The sequence below is a fragment of the Nothobranchius furzeri genome, chromosome 8 (assembly GCF_043380555.1).
Source record: "Nothobranchius furzeri strain GRZ-AD chromosome 8, NfurGRZ-RIMD1, whole genome shotgun sequence".
Lineage (NCBI taxonomy): Eukaryota > Metazoa > Chordata > Actinopteri > Cyprinodontiformes > Nothobranchiidae > Nothobranchius > Nothobranchius furzeri.
The window spans coordinates 40,152,635-40,171,346 of NC_091748.1; the positions used below are offsets into that span (position 1 = coordinate 40,152,635).

At 40.9% G+C, this 18,712-nt stretch overlaps 1 protein-coding gene across 1 annotated transcript; it reads left to right on the plus strand.

The window, feature by feature from the left end:
• The first annotated feature begins 10,495 nt into the window (after window positions 1-10,495).
• LOC139071404 (uncharacterized) lies at window positions 10,496-16,549 on the plus strand. The gene is made up of 5 exons (XM_070553862.1): window positions 10,496-10,550; window positions 10,646-10,717; window positions 12,943-13,842; window positions 16,300-16,356; window positions 16,413-16,549. Exons 1-5 carry the CDS (start codon window positions 10,496-10,498, stop codon window positions 16,547-16,549), a joined length of 1,221 nt encoding a protein of 406 aa, XP_070409963.1.
• The last annotated feature ends 2,163 nt before the right edge of the window (window positions 16,550-18,712 follow it).

Genomic DNA, 18,712 nt, shown 5'->3' on the forward strand with positions numbered 1-18,712 from the left:
CTTTTCTTATTTTTTTAGTTTTAGCAGCAAAGAAAAACTTGGTTATTTAGTTTCTCCTCTGATTTCTAAATACGTCCTCGTTTAGTATAGCATTAATGACTGATCTCACTGCTGTGAATCAGCAGCCCTCCTTGCGCTGACCTCAAACACTAAATCATGTTTAAACACTTTGGCATTTTAAACTCTGCTCCTTTAATGGAAAACACTTCCGTGGAGGTTTGCATCACCGTGGATCGGACTTAAGATTTCACAGATGTGGTGCCACTGAAAACGAGCAGCTTTTTGCTGTTTTCTGGCTGCTTTTGCTTGTTGTCGACATGAATGAGTCATGTTAACATTAGCTTAAAAACCCACAGCCTATAGGTGTGTTTTCCAGCCCCCTGTGGCTGAAGGATTAGAAGTTAGCAAACACCTCCGTGGAAGTGTTCGACACCGTCGCCAGGATGACGGATTTTCTTGCAGGTCAGTTGGAAGATGGGCATGCCGTTAATTTTCTGTGGTCAGCAGGATGACCCCTGTCTCCTCACCCCGGCTCTCCCATGGTGGCTGCCCGTGGGAATCAATCCTCCACTTGGCTACACTGGTTAAATGTCTTATCTGGTCAAAGCAGAGGTGCTGAAGCTCATACAGCATTTTTATTTATTTATTTTTTGAGGTGCTGACAGCATAAGAGTGTTTTTGCAGTCCTAATGAGCCAAATGTGTATCTTAAGTGTTAAGTTTCCACCTGAGATGTGTTTTTGTCACATTATTCAGAGTTAAAAGTTGATAAGGAGCCAACAAATGCTTCCTTGGAGGCACATCGCGTTTCCATGCAGTTGCACTGTAGTGTATGCATTATGAGTGTGCATGTGTGTACAAACAGTGGGGGTCTACGTGGGGGAGGGCCGGAGTTCCTGGGCACCGGGCCTGTAACAGTAAAACATTTCAGAGGCTGTCCGTCAACAGCTTAATGAGTTCAGCAGACAGAGTCTGGATTTTGCTTTTCCCCCCGCCGACACCAGCAGCTATAAAACACTGCATGTTTGGAATGCAAACTATGGATCCTGCGGACGAGAACAGTAACACACTTCGGAAAACACTGTGGCCAGCAGAACAACACATTCTAAAATATGCTGTCCAGAGATGCTTTTGTATCTTGTTCTTTTGATGCACATCCCGGGCAGCTGATGCAGAGAAACAGTTGTTTACAGGAGATCATCCCAGCAGACAAGAGTTAATGCAAGACATCTTCATAAGGAGAACCAAGGCAGCGACTTTTTGACATCGTATTAAATGTAAATATATTTTCAGTGTCAGGAAATGCATAAAGAGTCAGTCGGCTGGTGAATGCAATTAAAAAGGATGTGTGAATTTTAGAAAGAGTGAACAAACTAGGAAAAAAAAGTCATTCAAAGTCTGGAAATCCAGTTAGCTCTTTGATTTACCGTGTCGAATACCCAGCATGTTTCCCTACAGACCCCTATCTCCGCCCACCTCCTTCACACGGGCGAGAGGTGGGCTCGGGTTACTGAGGTGACCCCCCACAGGGAACCAGCTCGCTACAGAGCTGGTGTGCTGAGCGCTTTCATACACAGGAACTCCACCTGTGAAGAAGGCCCCTACAACTACAGATCCAGTAACTGTTTACTCATCAAATAAACAACGAGGTGTAAATGCTTCCAGCTGGGTTTCATAATCTAATCTCCTTTTATTGGTAAAAAAAAACAAAACAAAACATCCAAACTCTCTCAAGTCCCAAAAGCTGAGAAGAAATGATTACCGCCTGAAGACGAGTTCATGAGTGAAACTGATGCCTTTAATCTTTCTGCAAGAAATAACACCCCCCCCCCCCCCCACACACACACACACACACACATTACTGCTACGATTTTCATTTGTTGCTGGTCACCATAACAGGTCAAGTCACACTGTTACCATGGAAACCAGTTTGGGAGGGGGATGAAACGTGTGTGCAGTCAGGACAGTCACCAATAGAGGGAAGGACTGAATGTTCATGTTTTCCATCAAAAATAAATCCTAAACAATATTTTTTATAATCATTAGAGATCTTACCACGTGTGTGTCACTTTTTATCAGGAAGCAGATTTTATCTTTTTTACTTTCAAAGAGTTTGATTAAAATCCAGCTGGTGGTTTACTACAAACCAACGCTCACACACTCAGAGAAGAAAACCTCTCAGAAGATGAGCGTAACTCTAACCTTCACTAACATGCAGTACGCAACACACTTTAAAGAGCGCACATTTTTATTTCTACCTATTCCGACAACTGGAATAAATGCAGAGGAGAGGAATTAGACTTTTGATCAAACTGTACCACAACCATAAAACTATCATTTATTTTATACAAAAGAACACATGGACAGTTTCCAGATCCTTCTGATAGAGCTCAAGGTCTCTGCATCTATAATTCAGGGTTTGTTTGCACAGATACTCTTTAAGTGTGAGGCTATGAGGCGTTAGTCATCCGTTTCATTTGGTCTAGAGCTGGTTTTGATATTAGTTATAAAAAAATATTTTACAGTTGTTTTCACATATTTACATTGTTTGCTGCACTTATTTTCTCATAAAGTGGTCTTGTGACAAACTGGACACGAGTGATGGAAGGACCAGACGTTCACCAGATTAAAAACCAGTCATGTGACCAAATGAAAACTGAAACATTTTCTTGCTTCAATCCTTCATGAATGTGATCGTTCTGTTTCTCGTGTGGTGATGATTAATTTAAAATATCCCAAGTTTATTTCTTTAAAATGTGAAGTAATGGGAAAGCAATACTTATTATAGATGCTAATGGTAAGATACAGATGCATCTGTATTATAATCAACACTTTAACTTTAGCAAGCTTCTGCAAAGTTCACAAAGTTCACATTTATTAGCATCATTATCTTTGACTTTTGTTTTATAATAATTTAATAACACTTTGCTGTTTGCTTTGTTAACATTTCAGTGTTTGCTTTTCAAAGCATTTTTCCTGAATAGACCTTCTTTTCTTTTCCAAACATCAGGAGTAAAAGGTGCAGGTAGGAAGACATCTGCTGACATGGAGATCAGGCTGACAGCTTTACAAAGACTGTTTTCTTAGACAGACTCAGTGAGTCAATGGAGCCAGTACTGCACCCCCACGGGGTGAAACAGACATCACATTGTCACTGGGCTGGTGAATGAGGCTCTCTCTAAGAAACTATTCAACAAATCACTGAATACACACCTTTAAAGAAAAGTTCTGTGGTTCAAGTCTGTATGGATGCCATGCAAACATGTTATAACTAAATAAATCATCATGCAAGGCCCCATAGAGGTGTGTGTGTGTGTGTGTGTGTGTGTGTGTGTGTGCGCGTGTGTGTGTGTGCGTGCGTGCGTGCGTGCGTGTGTGTGTGTGTGTTTGTGCGTGCGTGCGTGTTTGTGCGTGCGTGTGTGTGTGTGTGTGTGTGTGTGTGTGTTTGTGCGTGCATGCGTGCGTGTGTGTGTGCGTGTGTGTGTGTGTGTGTGTGTGTGTGCGTGCGTGCGTTCGTGCGTGCGTGTGTGTGTGTGTGTGTGTGTGTGTTTGTGCGTGCATGCGTGCGTGCGTGTGTGTGTGTGTGTGTGTGTGTGTGCGTGCGTGCGTGCGTGCGTGCGTGTGTGCGTGCGTGCGTGTGTGTGTGTGTGTGTGTGTGTGTGTGTGTGTGTGTGTGTGTGTGTTTGTGCGTGCGTGTGTGTGTGTGTGTGTGTGTGTGTGTGTGTGTGTGTGTGTGTGTGTGTGTGTGGAAGTGGAGGAGGCATGTTGTGTTTCCATGTGTTCGAGGTAGAGGGCAGTGTTTGTCCGGTCCAGAAGAAGCTCCACACTCAAGATAAAACCTACCAAATGACAGAATTTCAAAAGCAGAAGTTTCACCTCTTCACCTCCATCGGTGAACGACGGTTTCAAACAAAACTCGCTGATGTTGGTATTTTTGGTGATCTTAAGAGGGATTACTCGCCGTAATTGGTGCTCTCACACTTTTGTCTCGTCTGAGAGACACGTTGAGAGCATCTTGAGAATACTCCTGACTGCATCTGCCTTCGTGGAGGAGTTAAGATCACCGCGCTTTCTGAAAGCAGCCTCATTTACTCGGAGAGTTTGTGTCTCCTCTGAACTCCCCGCTCTCACACAGAACCCTGAAACTGGGGATGAAGGGGATTGGATCCAGAACAAATGTGGGAATGGTAAAGTTGTGTCAGATATTAACAACAAAAAAAGAACAACTTTATTTTGCTTGAACGTGTTGTTTTATTTATGCAAAATGTCACCTTTTTAAAAATAACTTGACATCAGATGATACAAAATGGAAATAAAAAATGTACTCATTAGATTTAAGAGTAAAAGATTACAAACAGTTAAATACCAGATCTGGTTAACATAAACGTTAAAAGGTGAACCTAAAATTTGTAATCTTGCTTTATTTGAGGGGAAAGAACAAAAACACGTTTGTGTGCAGATCGCTGTGGAAGGTGGGTAGAGTCCTAATTAGATTCTAGTCTTTTGATGTTCCAGGGAGACATTTACAAAACCTCCAGTGAGAGATTTATGGTGGTGCTGGAGCATGCACTCAGGCCTCCCTGCCTACAGACAGGCTGAGCAGCAGACAGGACACTCGCCAGGCCTGTGTTGTCAGAGAGGGTGCAGACTAAACAGTAAACAGACACCTCACAGGGCAGAGTCGGAGTTTAGCCCGACTGTCAGAGACTCAAAGAAAACAAGCAGGTCACATTTTCGCCTGGCAACAAGGTCCTGATCTTTCATCTCCAAGAATAAAAAAAGACGCTCTTCCGGTTGATTATTTATGAACATCTGCAGCGTTCTCCCTTTGTAATTACACATAGATGAAGTTCCCACTGATATCTAGAAGGTCCTTTGTGCTCGGAGCATGTCTGTAATTTCTGAGTGTGAGATGTGTCGGCGGAGTCTCTGCGGTGCACGCTGCACAATAGGAGGATCTTTCTGATGGGACCCTCTCTTTGGGTCTTGGCACGCCGCCAGGAAACCCAAATGCTTCTTACCAGCTGTTGGCTTAGCCGCTGCTCCCTGGAAGTGGCAGTGGAGGTTTCTGGTGTTCTCATAAATCACAGGATATGGTTGTTTTTACTGTGGTCGATCCCCCCATCTACACAACGTCTGGAAAAAACAAAACAAGCCAAGAGGCTTTTTAAAAAGGATCGAAATTCTCCTCTGCCGTCAGACGAGCTCATATTAAGAAGCCAGTTGGCCACAACACAGATGGAACTGTCATTGTTTCTTCAGCCTCTTTATTGTTTGTTGGTCTCACTCTTGCAGGGCTATACATGTAAACCCAGTCCTTTCAAGTCCCTCTCTCTCTCATATCCATTCAACATCAAACCTTCTACACACACTCACACACTCACACACAGACAGACGGGCGGGCATGGAGGAGCTGCGAATAACCGTTGTGTTCTTTAATCAGAGGCACAAGTAAAGACGTTAGCTGCAACCAAGGAGCATATTTCAGTTCGAGCTGTAGTTTTATTTTATGTTTAGACGTTGTCTGACAGAATGACTCCAGTGATAAAACAGATCCTCAACGCCTGAGGTCACTCGGGTCATCATCACATGCTGCAGCAGGATAGCAAGAGACTAAGCCTCTAGAGTCCTGTTTGAGGAGTACCAGAGACCACGAGACAAATAAAAACAGTCAGGTTTGGCTCGACCTTTGACTTCTATTTTATACATAAAGAAACTCATATATTTTTACTGATTTACCCCATAAAAACAAGAATATTACACACACAGAACGTGATATGTGACATTTCTATTAATAAATGGAAGCTTTCTTTGCTGTGAAGGAAGACAGAGAGTTTTTGCTTTTTCTTGGATTAAATAGAAAAATGGCAATTTCAGACCAACTCTTTAAATTTTTGTGCACATTGAAGTCGTAAATGATGGAAGCAAAAAGGTCCAATAGACTTAGAATTGAATAAAACAGCAAAAGCTTTTAAGAAATACAAATTGTCAAAACGTTTAAGTGAATCTTGTTTTTGATGGTGAGGAAGCTGAAACAGAAGAGAACAGAGGCTGACGGAGCTGACAAATGGTCGCATTTGTATTCATACAAATGCGATTTGACCAATGGGATGGGAGCGTCTCTAAAATACACTTATCAGGATCCATCTGAAGAAAACTGAGCCATGTGTTCTCACCAGTGTTTCAGTTTTCACAGATTTACCCCCACTAGTGCCTCGCCACATCTAAGCAAAACTACGTATGTTGGAGGATTCTGGGAAGGATGAAACTCATCTGAGAGATACACATTTATTTTTAACCCTCTGGAGGCGGGCGTTGCAGATTTGCAACGTTAAAACCTGCCTACCTGGTTACTCCACACACGTGTTTCATGAGCATTTTTTAACTCAGAAGTTCCTCTGAAGGACTTAGTTGTTCGTCCTTTTATCAACACTTACTTTGAGCCTGAGAGGGTTCATGGCACAAGTTGTTTTAGATGTGTGGGGTCCACTGCTGATCACTGCCCATGTATTTTAGTACTTTTGTTTCTCTAAACTCTCCAAACTCTATGAGTTGGTTCAGCACATCAAGTTCTGCATAATCATGTTAATCATTCACTCATTTAAATCAGCTGTCCTGAAAGGGACAAACATCTAAACCATGCTAAAGGACCTTTTAGATGACAACTACTTTGGGTGCTGGAATAACTGAAGTAATACAATTTCCTGACAAACTGTTGGCTTTATCTTCTCTCTGATTCTCCTAAATGAAATTCCTCTGGCTGCTGTTCACAACTACCGTATAAAAACTGGTTCTAAAGAACAGAATTTAATTCTCAGAAAGTTAGAATTCATCACGTAATCATATCGATCACAAAATGTGAAGATTTAAGGCCTGAGATTTCATTTAGTGGTGTGTTTTCTGTAGCATGTTTAATGTTGGGTGGATGAAAATAGGATTCTCTTCCATCTTTAACACAACAGAAGATAAAAACGGAAGATTTCATCTCCTCTCCTCAGACCTGAAGGCTTATCCAGAAGTTTTCTCCGTGTGGGGGAAGCAGATATGCCCCCCACAGCCCCACCCTTGCTGTAATGAAAAGTGTTATGAATGTATGTGCCTTAATTCTCTTCCACTAATGTCTGTGGGTGGCAAAATTAGGGTGGCCTGCTGTGGGGCTGCTTAAATAGAGAACTGTGTCCACTTTAACGGAGCTACTCTAAGCCGATTTTTTAAGGTCACATTGGCATCAATGGGGGATTAGTTTGGTTCAGATCAATGTCTGATTGGGATCTTTCTCTCCGCCATTGCCTCCCTCTGTTTGGGGAGAATGCAGCCAAAGTCTTACGATTTGTACTTGGGGAGAAGAAAGGCTCTCCCCTCCCATGGAGGACAAAGACACACATTAGCTCAGTTTTGCAGGTTTTTTTTCTTCTTCTACGGCAGCAAAGCTCTCAGTCAAAAGGATCAAAAGTATGAAGACATGACCGGTGATGGCACCCTACTGCAGCTGCCCTGTGTGTGTGTGTGTGTGTGTGTGTGTGTGTGTGTGTGTGTGTGTGTGTGTGTGTGTGTGTGTGTGTGTGTGTGTGTGTGTGTGTGTGTGTGTGTGTGTGTGTGTGTGTGTGTGCATATGTATGTGATATGAACATGAAGGCAGTGAAAACAGATCTCTTTACCAATAACAATGTCAGGCCAAGAAAAAGTCGCCACCTGGATTTAACTAAGCAAATAGGAGCCTCCTATTGGATAATAACTGCATGGTTAATTCAGCTGGTAACAAGTTACGTTACACCAACAATATAAGCCAATAGAGATGCTAGTAAATCAAGAATACCGCCATCAGGGCCCACCACTATTACTTATTACTGCACCTGATACTTGGATCATTTTAGACTATTTTGACTTCTGTTGTTTGTTTTTGATTCAGTTTTTTTTACTGTGATTCTTAGTTTTTATTCTTTTTCTATTCTTCTAAAGCTTCCCTCAAAGCTGCCATCCCTTCTTATACAGGTGCTGGCCAGTAAATTAGAATATCATCAAAAGGTTGAAAATATTTCAGTAATTCCATTCAAAACGTGAAACTTGTACATTATATTCATGCAATGCACACAGACCAATGTATTTCCGATGTTTATTACGTTTAATTTTGATATTTATAGGTGACAACTAATGAAAACATCAAATCTGGTATCTCAGAAAATTAGAATATTCTAAAGGCCAATGAAAAAATGTTTGTTTCTCTAATGTTGGCCAACTGAAAAGAATGAACATGAAAAGAATGTGCATGTATAGCACTCAATACTTAGTCGGGGCTCCTTTTGCCTCAATAACTGCAGTAATGCGGCGTGGCATGGACTCGATCAGTCTGTGGCACTGCTCAGGTGTTATGAGAGCCCAGGTTGCTCTGATAGTCGTCTTCAGCTCCTCTGCATTGTTGGGTCTAGCGTATTGCATCCTCCGCTTCACAATACCCCATAGATTTTCTATGGGGTTAAGGTCAGGCGAGTTTGCTGGCCAACCAAGGACAGGGATACCATGGTCCTTGAACCAGGTGCTGGTGGTTTTGGCACTGTGTGCAGGTGCCAAGTCCTGTTGAAAGGTGAAGTCTGCATCCCCATAAAGTTGGTCAGCAGCAGGAAGCATGAAGTGCTCTAAAACTTCCTGGTAGACGGCTGCATTGACCCTGGACCTCAGGAAACAGAGTGGGCCAACACCGGCAGATGACATGGCACCCCACACCATCACTGACGGTGGAAACTTTACACTGGACCTCATGCAACGTGGATTCTGTGCTTCTCCGCTCTTCCTCCAGACTCTGGGTCCTTGATTTCCAAAGGAAATGCAGAACTTGCTTTCATCAGAAAACATAACTTTGGACCACTCAGCATCAGTCCAGTCCTTTTTGTCCTTGGCCCAGGCGAGACGCTTCTTGCGCTGTTTCATGTTCAAGAGTGGCTTGACACACGGAATGCGACACCTGAATCCCATGTCTTTCATGAGTCTCCTCGTGGTGGTTCTTGAAGCGCTGACTCCAGCTGCAGTCCACTCTTTGTGGATCTCCCCCACATTTTTGAATGGGTTTGTCGTCACAATTCTCTGCAGGGTGCGGTTATCCCTAGAGCTTGTACACTTTTTTCTACCACATTTTTTCCGTCCCTTCGCCTGTCTGTTAATGTGCTTGGACACAGAGCTCTGCGAACAGCCAGCTTCTTTAGCAATCACCTTTTGTGTCTTGCCCTCCTTGTGCAAGGTGTCAATGATTGTCTTTTGGACAGCTGTTAAGTCAGAAGTCTTCCCCATGATTGTGGTGCCTTCAAAACAAGACTGAGGGACCTTTTAAAGGCCTTTGCAGGTGTTTTGAGTAAATCAGCTGATTAGAGTGGCAGCAGGTGTCTTCTATATTCAGCCTTTTCAGAATATTCTAATTTTTTGAGATACCAAATTTGGAGTTTTCATTAGTTGTCACTTATGAATATCAAATTTAAATGTAATGAACATTGGAAATACATTGGTCTGTGTGCATTGCATGAATATAATGTACAAGTTTCACGTTTTGAATGGAATTACTGAAATATTTTCAACCTTTTGATGATATTCTAATTTACTGGCCAGCACCTGTAGGATATGAGACTTGCCTGATCCAACAGTGGGGAAATTTGTCTGTCATCACAGCACAGGACAGATAGCAAAAGAGTATAAAAGTGACCAAGAATGCAAATAAATGAATAAACAAATTAATTAATGAATTAATTAATTAAATAAAACATGGCAAGGCAAGGCAGCTTTATTTATTGAGCACATTTCAAACACAGAGGCAATTCAGTGTGCTTTACAATTATCAGGACATGATATGAAAACACATAAAAACACAAATTAAAATACACATAGACAGAATTACAGTTTGGAGATAAGGGAGAAGACAAATTTACAATGCAGATTACATTGGAGATGACGCAACATAACATTTCATTTAAAAGTTTATGAGGTTTATTGTTTTGTTTTAAACAACATAGGGTTGGGGCAGATCTGAGGTCATGGGGAAGCTGATTCCATACATGAGCAGCATAGTAACCAAATGCATCTGCTCCGTGTTTTGTTCTGACCCGAGGTTCTACCAGCTGCTTGTTTCCAAGGGATCTCAGAGCCCTGTTGGGTGTACAAACATGAATGAGATCGGACATGTATTTTGGCCCCATGCCATCGAGTGATTTATAAACAAGTAAAGCACTTTGAAATCTATTCTGTAGTTTACTGGTAACCAGTGTAGGGATCTAAGAACAGAAGTGATGTACTCCGTTCTCTTGGTTCTGTTAAGACTCTAGCAGCAGCATTCTGAACAAGCTGCAGTTGCTTCACAGCTTTTTTGGGAAGACCAGTTAGGAGACCATTGCAGTAGTCCAGCCGACTAGAAATAAAAGCCTGAATAAGCTTCTCTGAGTCTGGTCTGGACATGAGACCTCTGACTCTTGATATTTGTTGAAGGTGGTAAACGTTGATTTAGTTATGGCCTTAATATGTCCAGAGAAGCTCAGGTCGGAGTCATTAATAACACCAAGATTTCCAATCTGGGTCATTGTCTTTATTCCCCTGGAGTCCAGCTGAGCAATAACATCCATTCTATCCTTCTTGTTGCCAAAGACAACTTCAGTCTTGTCTTTGTTTAGCTGAAGGAAGTTTGACTGCATCCAGTCGTTTACTTGCTCTCAGCACTGACAGATTGAGTCCAGTGGCCGATAGTCACTAGGTGATAGGGCTAGGTAGATCTGGGTGTCATCACCCAGGGTCCAGACCAGGAAGCAGAGTCGTAGTTTAACCCACCCCTCTGCAGCTTCTGTACTGTTACCCACCCACTACCCCATAGAGACCGTGTCCTGCCCACGGCCAAAACCACACAGATTAAATATCAGGCTTAATAAAGCAAATCATGGAAATCTCATAAATATTAGAACTAATTCAACTGAGCAGAAAACTAGAAAAATTAAATGTGGGTTGTTGAACAATAGATCCATTTTTTCTAAGACTTTGTTAGTTAATGACTTGATTTGTGATAATCAGACCTCTTTGCTCTCTCTCACAGAATCCTGGCTGCAGCAAGAGGACTATGTTAGCTTAAACGAGTCGACTCCTTCAAATTATTTAAATCATCATATTGCTCGAAGTACAGGGTGAGGAGGAGGATTAGCAACCATTTTTCATTCGGACTTATTAATCAGTCCCTTACCGATTAATAGTTACAGTTAATTTGAACATCTTATTCTTAGTTTTCCTAATCCAGATTGCAAAACTGTAAAACCACTCTTGTTTGTAGTTTTATATCGTCCACCAGGCCCTTACTCTGAGTTTTTGGATCAGATCTCTGATTTTTTATCTGATTTGGTGCTAAATACTGATAAGGTCATTGTAGTGGGGGATTTTAATATTCATGTGGACATTGAAAATGATAGCCTCAATGTAGCCTTTAGTAATATCTTAGACTCAATTGGTTTTACCCAAATAATACATAGCTCCACCCACTCCTGCCATCATACATTGGACATTGTGCTGGCTTATGGCATTGAGTGTGAGGAAATAACGATCTTTCCACATAATCCAGTCCTCTCGGACCACTTTCTGATAACCTTTGAGTTTTTTATAACTGAGTTCTCGAGACATGAAAGTAAATTTCATTATAGTCGGTCTCTATCTGACAACGCAGTTGCATCTTTTAAATCAACTGTTCCATCGTTACTGTCCTCAGCATCTCAGAGGAACGTAGCAGAGGGCAATATTTTCATTTCTAGCCCCTCACGAATTGATGCCTTAGTTCATCATGTTAATTCCTCTTTACGTGTGGCATTAGATGATGTTGCCCCTTTAAAAAAGAAGGTAATTAGGGACAGGAAGTTGGCTCCCTGGTTTAATTCTCATTTACGAGCCTTAAAACAAAACTCTAGGAAATTGGAGAGAACATGGCGCTCTACGCACCATGAGGAGGCCTACCTATCCTGGAAAAATAGTCTTGTGCTTTATAAAAATAAGCTTCGACAAACTAGAACTGCTTATTTCTCAACACTAATTGAGGAAAATAAGAATAATCCTAAATTTCTATTCAGTACAGTTGCTAAACTTACACAGAATCGTAGCTCTGAGCCATCTATTCCCTTAGCCCTCAGCAGCAATGACTTCATGGGATTTTTTACAAGTAAAATTAATTCTATTAGAAACAAAATCTTTAGCATCCTCCCTAATGCGATTTCTTCTTCCCCAGTAAGTGAGGCAGCATCAGAGGTGACTGTAGAACCTCATCTGTGCTTGAACTGTTTTGATCCAGTTTAGCTTTCAGAGTTATCAAAAATATTAGCTTCATCTAAACCTTCAACTTGCATTTTGGATCCAAACCCAACCAAATTATTTAAAGATGCATTTCCTTTGGTTACTGCCCCCATTCTAAATGTAATCAATCTATCCTTAGTAAATGGGTATGTACCACAAGATTTTAAAGTTGCTGTAATCAAACCTTCACTTAAGAAGCCTTCTCTGGATCCAGATGACCCACTGAATTATAGACCAATATCTAACCTTCCATTTTTATCCAAAGTCCTGGAAAAAATAGTGGCCATCCAAGTATGTGAGCATTTAAACACTAATGATCTGTTTGAGGAATTTCAGTCTGGTTTTAGAGAGTATCACAGCACTGAAACTGCATTAGTGAGAGTTACAAATAATATTCTCATGGCCTCAGATAAGAATCTTGTGTCTGTTCTAGTCTTGTTAGATCTCAGTGCTGCCTTTGACACAGTTGATCACAATGTTCTTTTAGAAAGACTTGAACATGTTGTAGGGATCAAAGGAACAGCGCTAGGCTGGTTTAAATCCTACCTGTCTGACAGATTTCATTTTGTAAATGTACATGACAAATCTTTTTCATACTCCAGGGTTACTTGCGGAGTACCACAGGGTTCAGTGCTTGGACATTTTCTTTTTACTATATATATGCTCCCAATTGGTAAAATCATTAGACAGCATGGGATAAACTTCCACTGTTATGCTGACGATACTCAGCTATATTTATCCATTAACCCTGATGAACCTAATCGGTTGGGTACATTACAGGCTTGTCTTGAGGACATAAAAAATTGGATGACTCTTAACTTCTTGCTTTTAAATCAAGACAAGACGGAAGTTCTCATATTTGGACCAGAAATCCAGAAAAGGAAATTGCTTAGTCAATCGCCTGACCTGAATGGCATTACATTAATCTCCGAGAACAAAGTAAGGAACCTTGGTGTTATCTTTGACCAGGACATGTCATTCAAATCCCAGGTTAAACAGGTCTGTAGGATTTCCTTTTTCCACCTTCGGAATATTGCTAAGATTAGAAGCATACTTTCCAAGAGTGATGCTGAAAAACTAGTTCATGCATTTATTACATCAAGACTGGATTACTGTAATTCATTACTCTCAGGAAGTCCACAGAATCTAGTTAAAAGTCTTCAGCTTGTCCAAAATGCTGCAGCTAGAGTTCTGATGAGAATTAAAAAGAGAGATCATATCTCTCCTGTCTTAGCTTCCCTACATTGGCTACCTGTTAAATTCAGAATAGATTTTAAGATCCTTCTTCTCACATATAAAGCTCTTAATAATCAAGCTCCATCATACATCAGTGATCTGATTGTTCCATACGTTCCTAACCGAGCACTTCGCTCTCAGACTGCAGGTCTACTGGTGGTTCCCAGAAAATCTAAAATTAGGATGGGAGGCAGATCTTTTAGTTATCAGGCTCCTCTCCTGTGGAACCAGCTCCCAGCCTTAGTTCGTGAGGCAGACACTTTGTCTACTTTTAAGAATGGGCTTAAAACATTTTTATTTGATAGGGCTTATGGTTAAAATCTGATGTTAGCCTAGATCTGGACAAGTGGGGGAGTAGAGGGAGGTGGAGTGTGTAGTCGGTAAAAACGGCTCTCCCTTGCCCTGACTCCAACATGCCTCCATCTAAAAAGGCTAGGTTATCCAGAGTTATCTCTGTAGTTATGCTGCTGTAGGCTTAGACTGCTGGAGGACACACTGACCACTTTTCACACTGTGGTGGCCTCATGGAGGGGGCCATCGACTAGCACACTGCTGCTAACCACTTAAACAATCTCCCTCTCCTGATAATAACTTTTTGCTTTCCTTGACGTTGGATGTGCTACTACTAGTTTATCCGTTTAACTATAGATCCACTAGGATAAATACAATAAAAGTTTATCTCTGGCCAAATAGAACATTTACCAAGAAATCACAATATAACCATAGACACATTGCTTGCTGTGTGTGTGTGTGTGTGTGTGTGTGTGTGTGTGTGTGTGTGTGTGTGTGTGTGTGTGTGTGTGTGTGTGTGTGTGTGTGTGTGTGTGTGTCTGCTCTGTCTTCTCGATCCCCAGTGAGTCGTGGAGGATGGCTGCTTATACTGAGCCAGGATCTTCTGGAGATTTATTCCTGTTAAAAGGGAGTTTTCCTCTCCACTGTCGCTAAATTCTTGCTTAGCATGAGGATTGCTGTAAAATCACTGACACTTAGTCAGTGACTTGATGCAATTTGAGACGACTCCTGTCGTGATTTGGTGCTGTATAAATAAAGTTGAATTGAATTGAATTGAATTGAATTTGCTGGGTTCCTTATATAGGAAACATTTTTTTCTGATTGGCTTAATGAACTGACCTGGATTGGAATGTTTATTATGTGAAGTGCCTTCAGACAACTCTTGTTGTGATTTGGCGCTTTATAAATAAACTTGAATTGAATTGAATCAGCATAGCTATGACAGGCTATGTTGTTATTAAGTATGACCTGACCCAGGGGGTGCATATAGAGATTAAAGAGTAGTGGTCCAAGAATTGAGCCTTGGGGGACCCCATATGTCATGGTGATCTGCTTTGAAAGGTAACTCCTAATAGAGACAACATAGCCCCTGTCTTTGAGATAGGATTGGAACCAGCCAAGCACTGTGCCTGATAGTCCCAACCGGTTTGTGAGTCTGTCCAGAAGGGTGTCATGGTCCACAGTATCGAAAGCTGCACTGAGGTATAGCATCATCAGGACAGATGCTTTACCTGAATCAGTGTTGAAACGAATGTCGTTTAATACCTTGATCAGTAAAGTCTATGTACTGTGGTGCTGTCTAAAGCCTGGCTGAAGACCGTCCATAATGTTATTTGGCTCTAAATAGTTGTTTATTTGGATCATTACCACTTTTTCAATGATTTTTCCAATCAGAGAGAGATTAGAGATCGGTCGGTAGTTGTTCAACACTCAGGGATCAACAAGACATACACAACAGTATTTCCTATGTAGACAAATACACACAAAGCATTATGGATAGGCCTTGTGAACCAATGTGGAAGTATAATCTGTACAAAGTATCAGCTGTTCTACTCCAATTACTAATTACAGTCAAAGTGGTAGGTATACTTAAATACAGGCATGAACATGTAAGCACACATAAGCAGATACATACATCAGGTGTATTCTGCATGAAGTACTGACTGTAGAGTTAAAGTGGCTGAGTGACCATGGCGTCATAAATGTTATCTAATCTAATCAATTCCTTAGAATTAATAAAATTTTGTCTAACATCTTTACATTTTTGTTAAATCTTTATTAGAACAATGTTTGATTAACCAATTTCACCGAGCCTGTGCCACCTATAGGAAGAGAATACTCAATAGAATTTACAGTTTAGAAAATAGATGTTTGTTAATAGTGTGTGCTACATGGTAGATAATGGAGCAATCAAAGAATAAAAAAATTCTACCTGTTATCAGTCACAATGTTTACAAGCTTCTAGGTAATTTTGAATGATTTATTGAACTTGACTTTCCTAAAAGCTGACTTTACATTAGAATAGAATAGAATAGAATAGAATAGTAATTTCCTGTTATTCAAACAAAATTACAACAAAATTGAGGTCATGAGTAAACTCACTATTGAATAGAAAGGATATTTGTGTTTTAGTTAATTGTTGTGAAAATGCTTCTTGCTGATAAATTTCCTACCTTTGGAAGGCTTAATTTTCCCATCGGATGCTTCCACACGTGTGAGGAAAACACATTTGTGGGTTGAGCAGCAGAGTTGAGAATATAGATTACATCAATGAAACGTTATCAAATGTCCTCTGCCTAGTGACTCGTTCTGCTACTGACTCAATTGATTCATTTAGTGAACGTTTTGTCTATTTTACAAACAAGGGACTCAATAGCATGTGAACGAACCACACCAGCCCGGCACCATTCCCCTTGTGCTGGTCTCCAGCTTGGCCTCGTGCATCAGAGTGGATGTGACTGTGCCTCTGTTACAACAGTATCTCTGCTGATCAGTGGGGTGAAGCTCAGTAGAACATCCCACCCCGCATGTACGGGTGAGTTTCATCTACATTGAGATTGCCTATAAAGATCACACTGCCTCCACCAAAAGTGGTGGCCCTGTGCAGCAATCAGCACGACTCTCTGCTTCTTCTCCACCTTCTGACCTCACAATCCAACCTCCATTATAAGGATGTCATGTTTAATTCAATCATCCATATCCACACAACACCAAACAAGAGTCAATAACAGAATAGTGTGCAGACTTGGCAAGTCTGTCATGGGCAATGTTAATGCACAACCCACAAATGCATTGGCTGTGGCCCCATTTAATGAATAATAAACAGGCTTTCCAACAGTAAAATATTCCATTATTCCAAAGAAAAAGTGTTAAAAATGTTTTTTTTTTTTTTTACATTTTATGCTGAATTTGTTTGCTCTAAGAACAATGCAAACGAAAGGTTTTTGGTCATGGCAAGAAGCTCAACTGAAACGTGAGAAGTGAGAAGAAACCGTGCCCTTCCTGACCTACCATCATAGCCTTTTCCCTGAGACTGCTGTAAACCTATTATTTCCCTGAGAAAATCCTTTCCAGAAAACACGAAGCATGGAGATAATTGCTAGTGTAGCTTTACATGAAGAGTGAAATGTTTTATTGTTCATCTTTATCACTTGTTGCAGCTCAGTGTGTCATTATCCTATCAAACTGAAGGCCAACTAAACAAACCAGGCAGACCATAATTGGCATGGAAGTGGTCTGGAATTCCTTCTGTTCCCTCAAAACTGGCATCACCGCTTAACAAACAGTTCACCTAAAATATTGCAGGTGAGTTAGTTTTCTTTTCTTTTTCTTTTAAACTATGTTATGTGTGACAGATAAGAAAGACATTTGAATGTCTCACCAATTTATGCCTGGTAATATCCTGAGCAGCTGGAAATATTTATGTGCTATAAGTAGTCTAATGATGGTTGCTTGACTTATAGGGTCACAGGTCATAGGTCAATCTTGGCCCTGGAACAGAATATGTATAATTGACTGAGAGGTCACCACCTGTAGTAGTCTCAAATTTCATCAGATCGGTGTTAGGCCCAGATGCAAAAAGGCTGAAGCAGGAAGATAAACAAAAACATGAAAAGTGAAACTAAAAGAAAAGGAGCAACAAGTGCAGGGAGTTGAATTTAGTGAATGAAAGTGTGTCACTAAAATGCAACGATGGCAGCAGATGAGTGTTGTTGAGATAGGCTGTAGATTTTTCACTGTGCTGCAAATGCTGGAGACTAATTATAAAAGATGTTTGCAAAAAAAAATCTGAATTTCAGGGACTTGCTCTCAGCGGGTCCCTGAGGCACATCTGGATCACATCTGACACACTCCTATAGGTTCACTGTGAAATATGTGGCAACATGAGTTGATTAATAAATCAAAAACAAATAGGGACCCCAAGTCTCCTCCCTTTCTGGTCAGCTCATGGGTCCCCGGAAGAAAGAAAAAATTACTGCAAGTCAACAGGGCTAAAGGAGTTATTTTCTAATCCGCGTTGCCTTAGGCCCTGGATCACATTTATGGTGTACTGAAATCTAAATGAAAAGTAATGATGGGTGTTTCGACCATGTCGGTCACATACTTTGAGATTTATCAGCTTGTAAACGTTTGTAATTAGCATGACTACAAATTAGACATCGGCACGTTGCATATATGATGTCACCCCAGAATCGTCCCCAGCTTAGCTGGTTTTTGCCAAATGGCCGTATTTATTGTAGTTCTTTCCTCCTGAAGGAAGTATTTGAAGTTTGCCAATCTTACAGCCATTTTCCCTCCGTTTTCTCCATTTCTGGTTTGATGACGTCACTTTGGTCCTGGACTTATTTTCACACAAACTTAAAATAATGTTTCCTCCCATTCAAAAATAAATGCATTCTTGGTATCTAAATGCGTATCTAAAATTCACAGACACCATATGTGAAATCCATGGCACAAAACACGCGCAGTTAGACAATAGCACGTTGAGCCCCATTGACTCGCATTCCTTTTTTCGTTCTTCTGCGGACCCGGGGTCCAGAAGTTGATGGGCGTGACTTGGGCTTCCTATTGAGACAGAATTAAGAGACCGTGGCCAAAATGAGAAGAAAATAAGCAAAACAATCAGTCAGTTGTCACCATTGAATTGCTCAAGCAAAACAGTAACAACTCATTTACATAGAGTGATTACATAGATATTACACAACTTTGGCTAAAGCTGTTGAATAAGATAAACAACTAACATCTTAATCTAACAATTTTCTTTTAAAATGAGCTTTGCTAGATAAAAATCTGAGAGAAATATTGAACTTGAATTTTCACGGCTGCATCCAAGAAATCTTCTTGTTTTTCTCTTTTTTTGCATTTTCTGTTTAGTCCTTCAGCTGTTGACT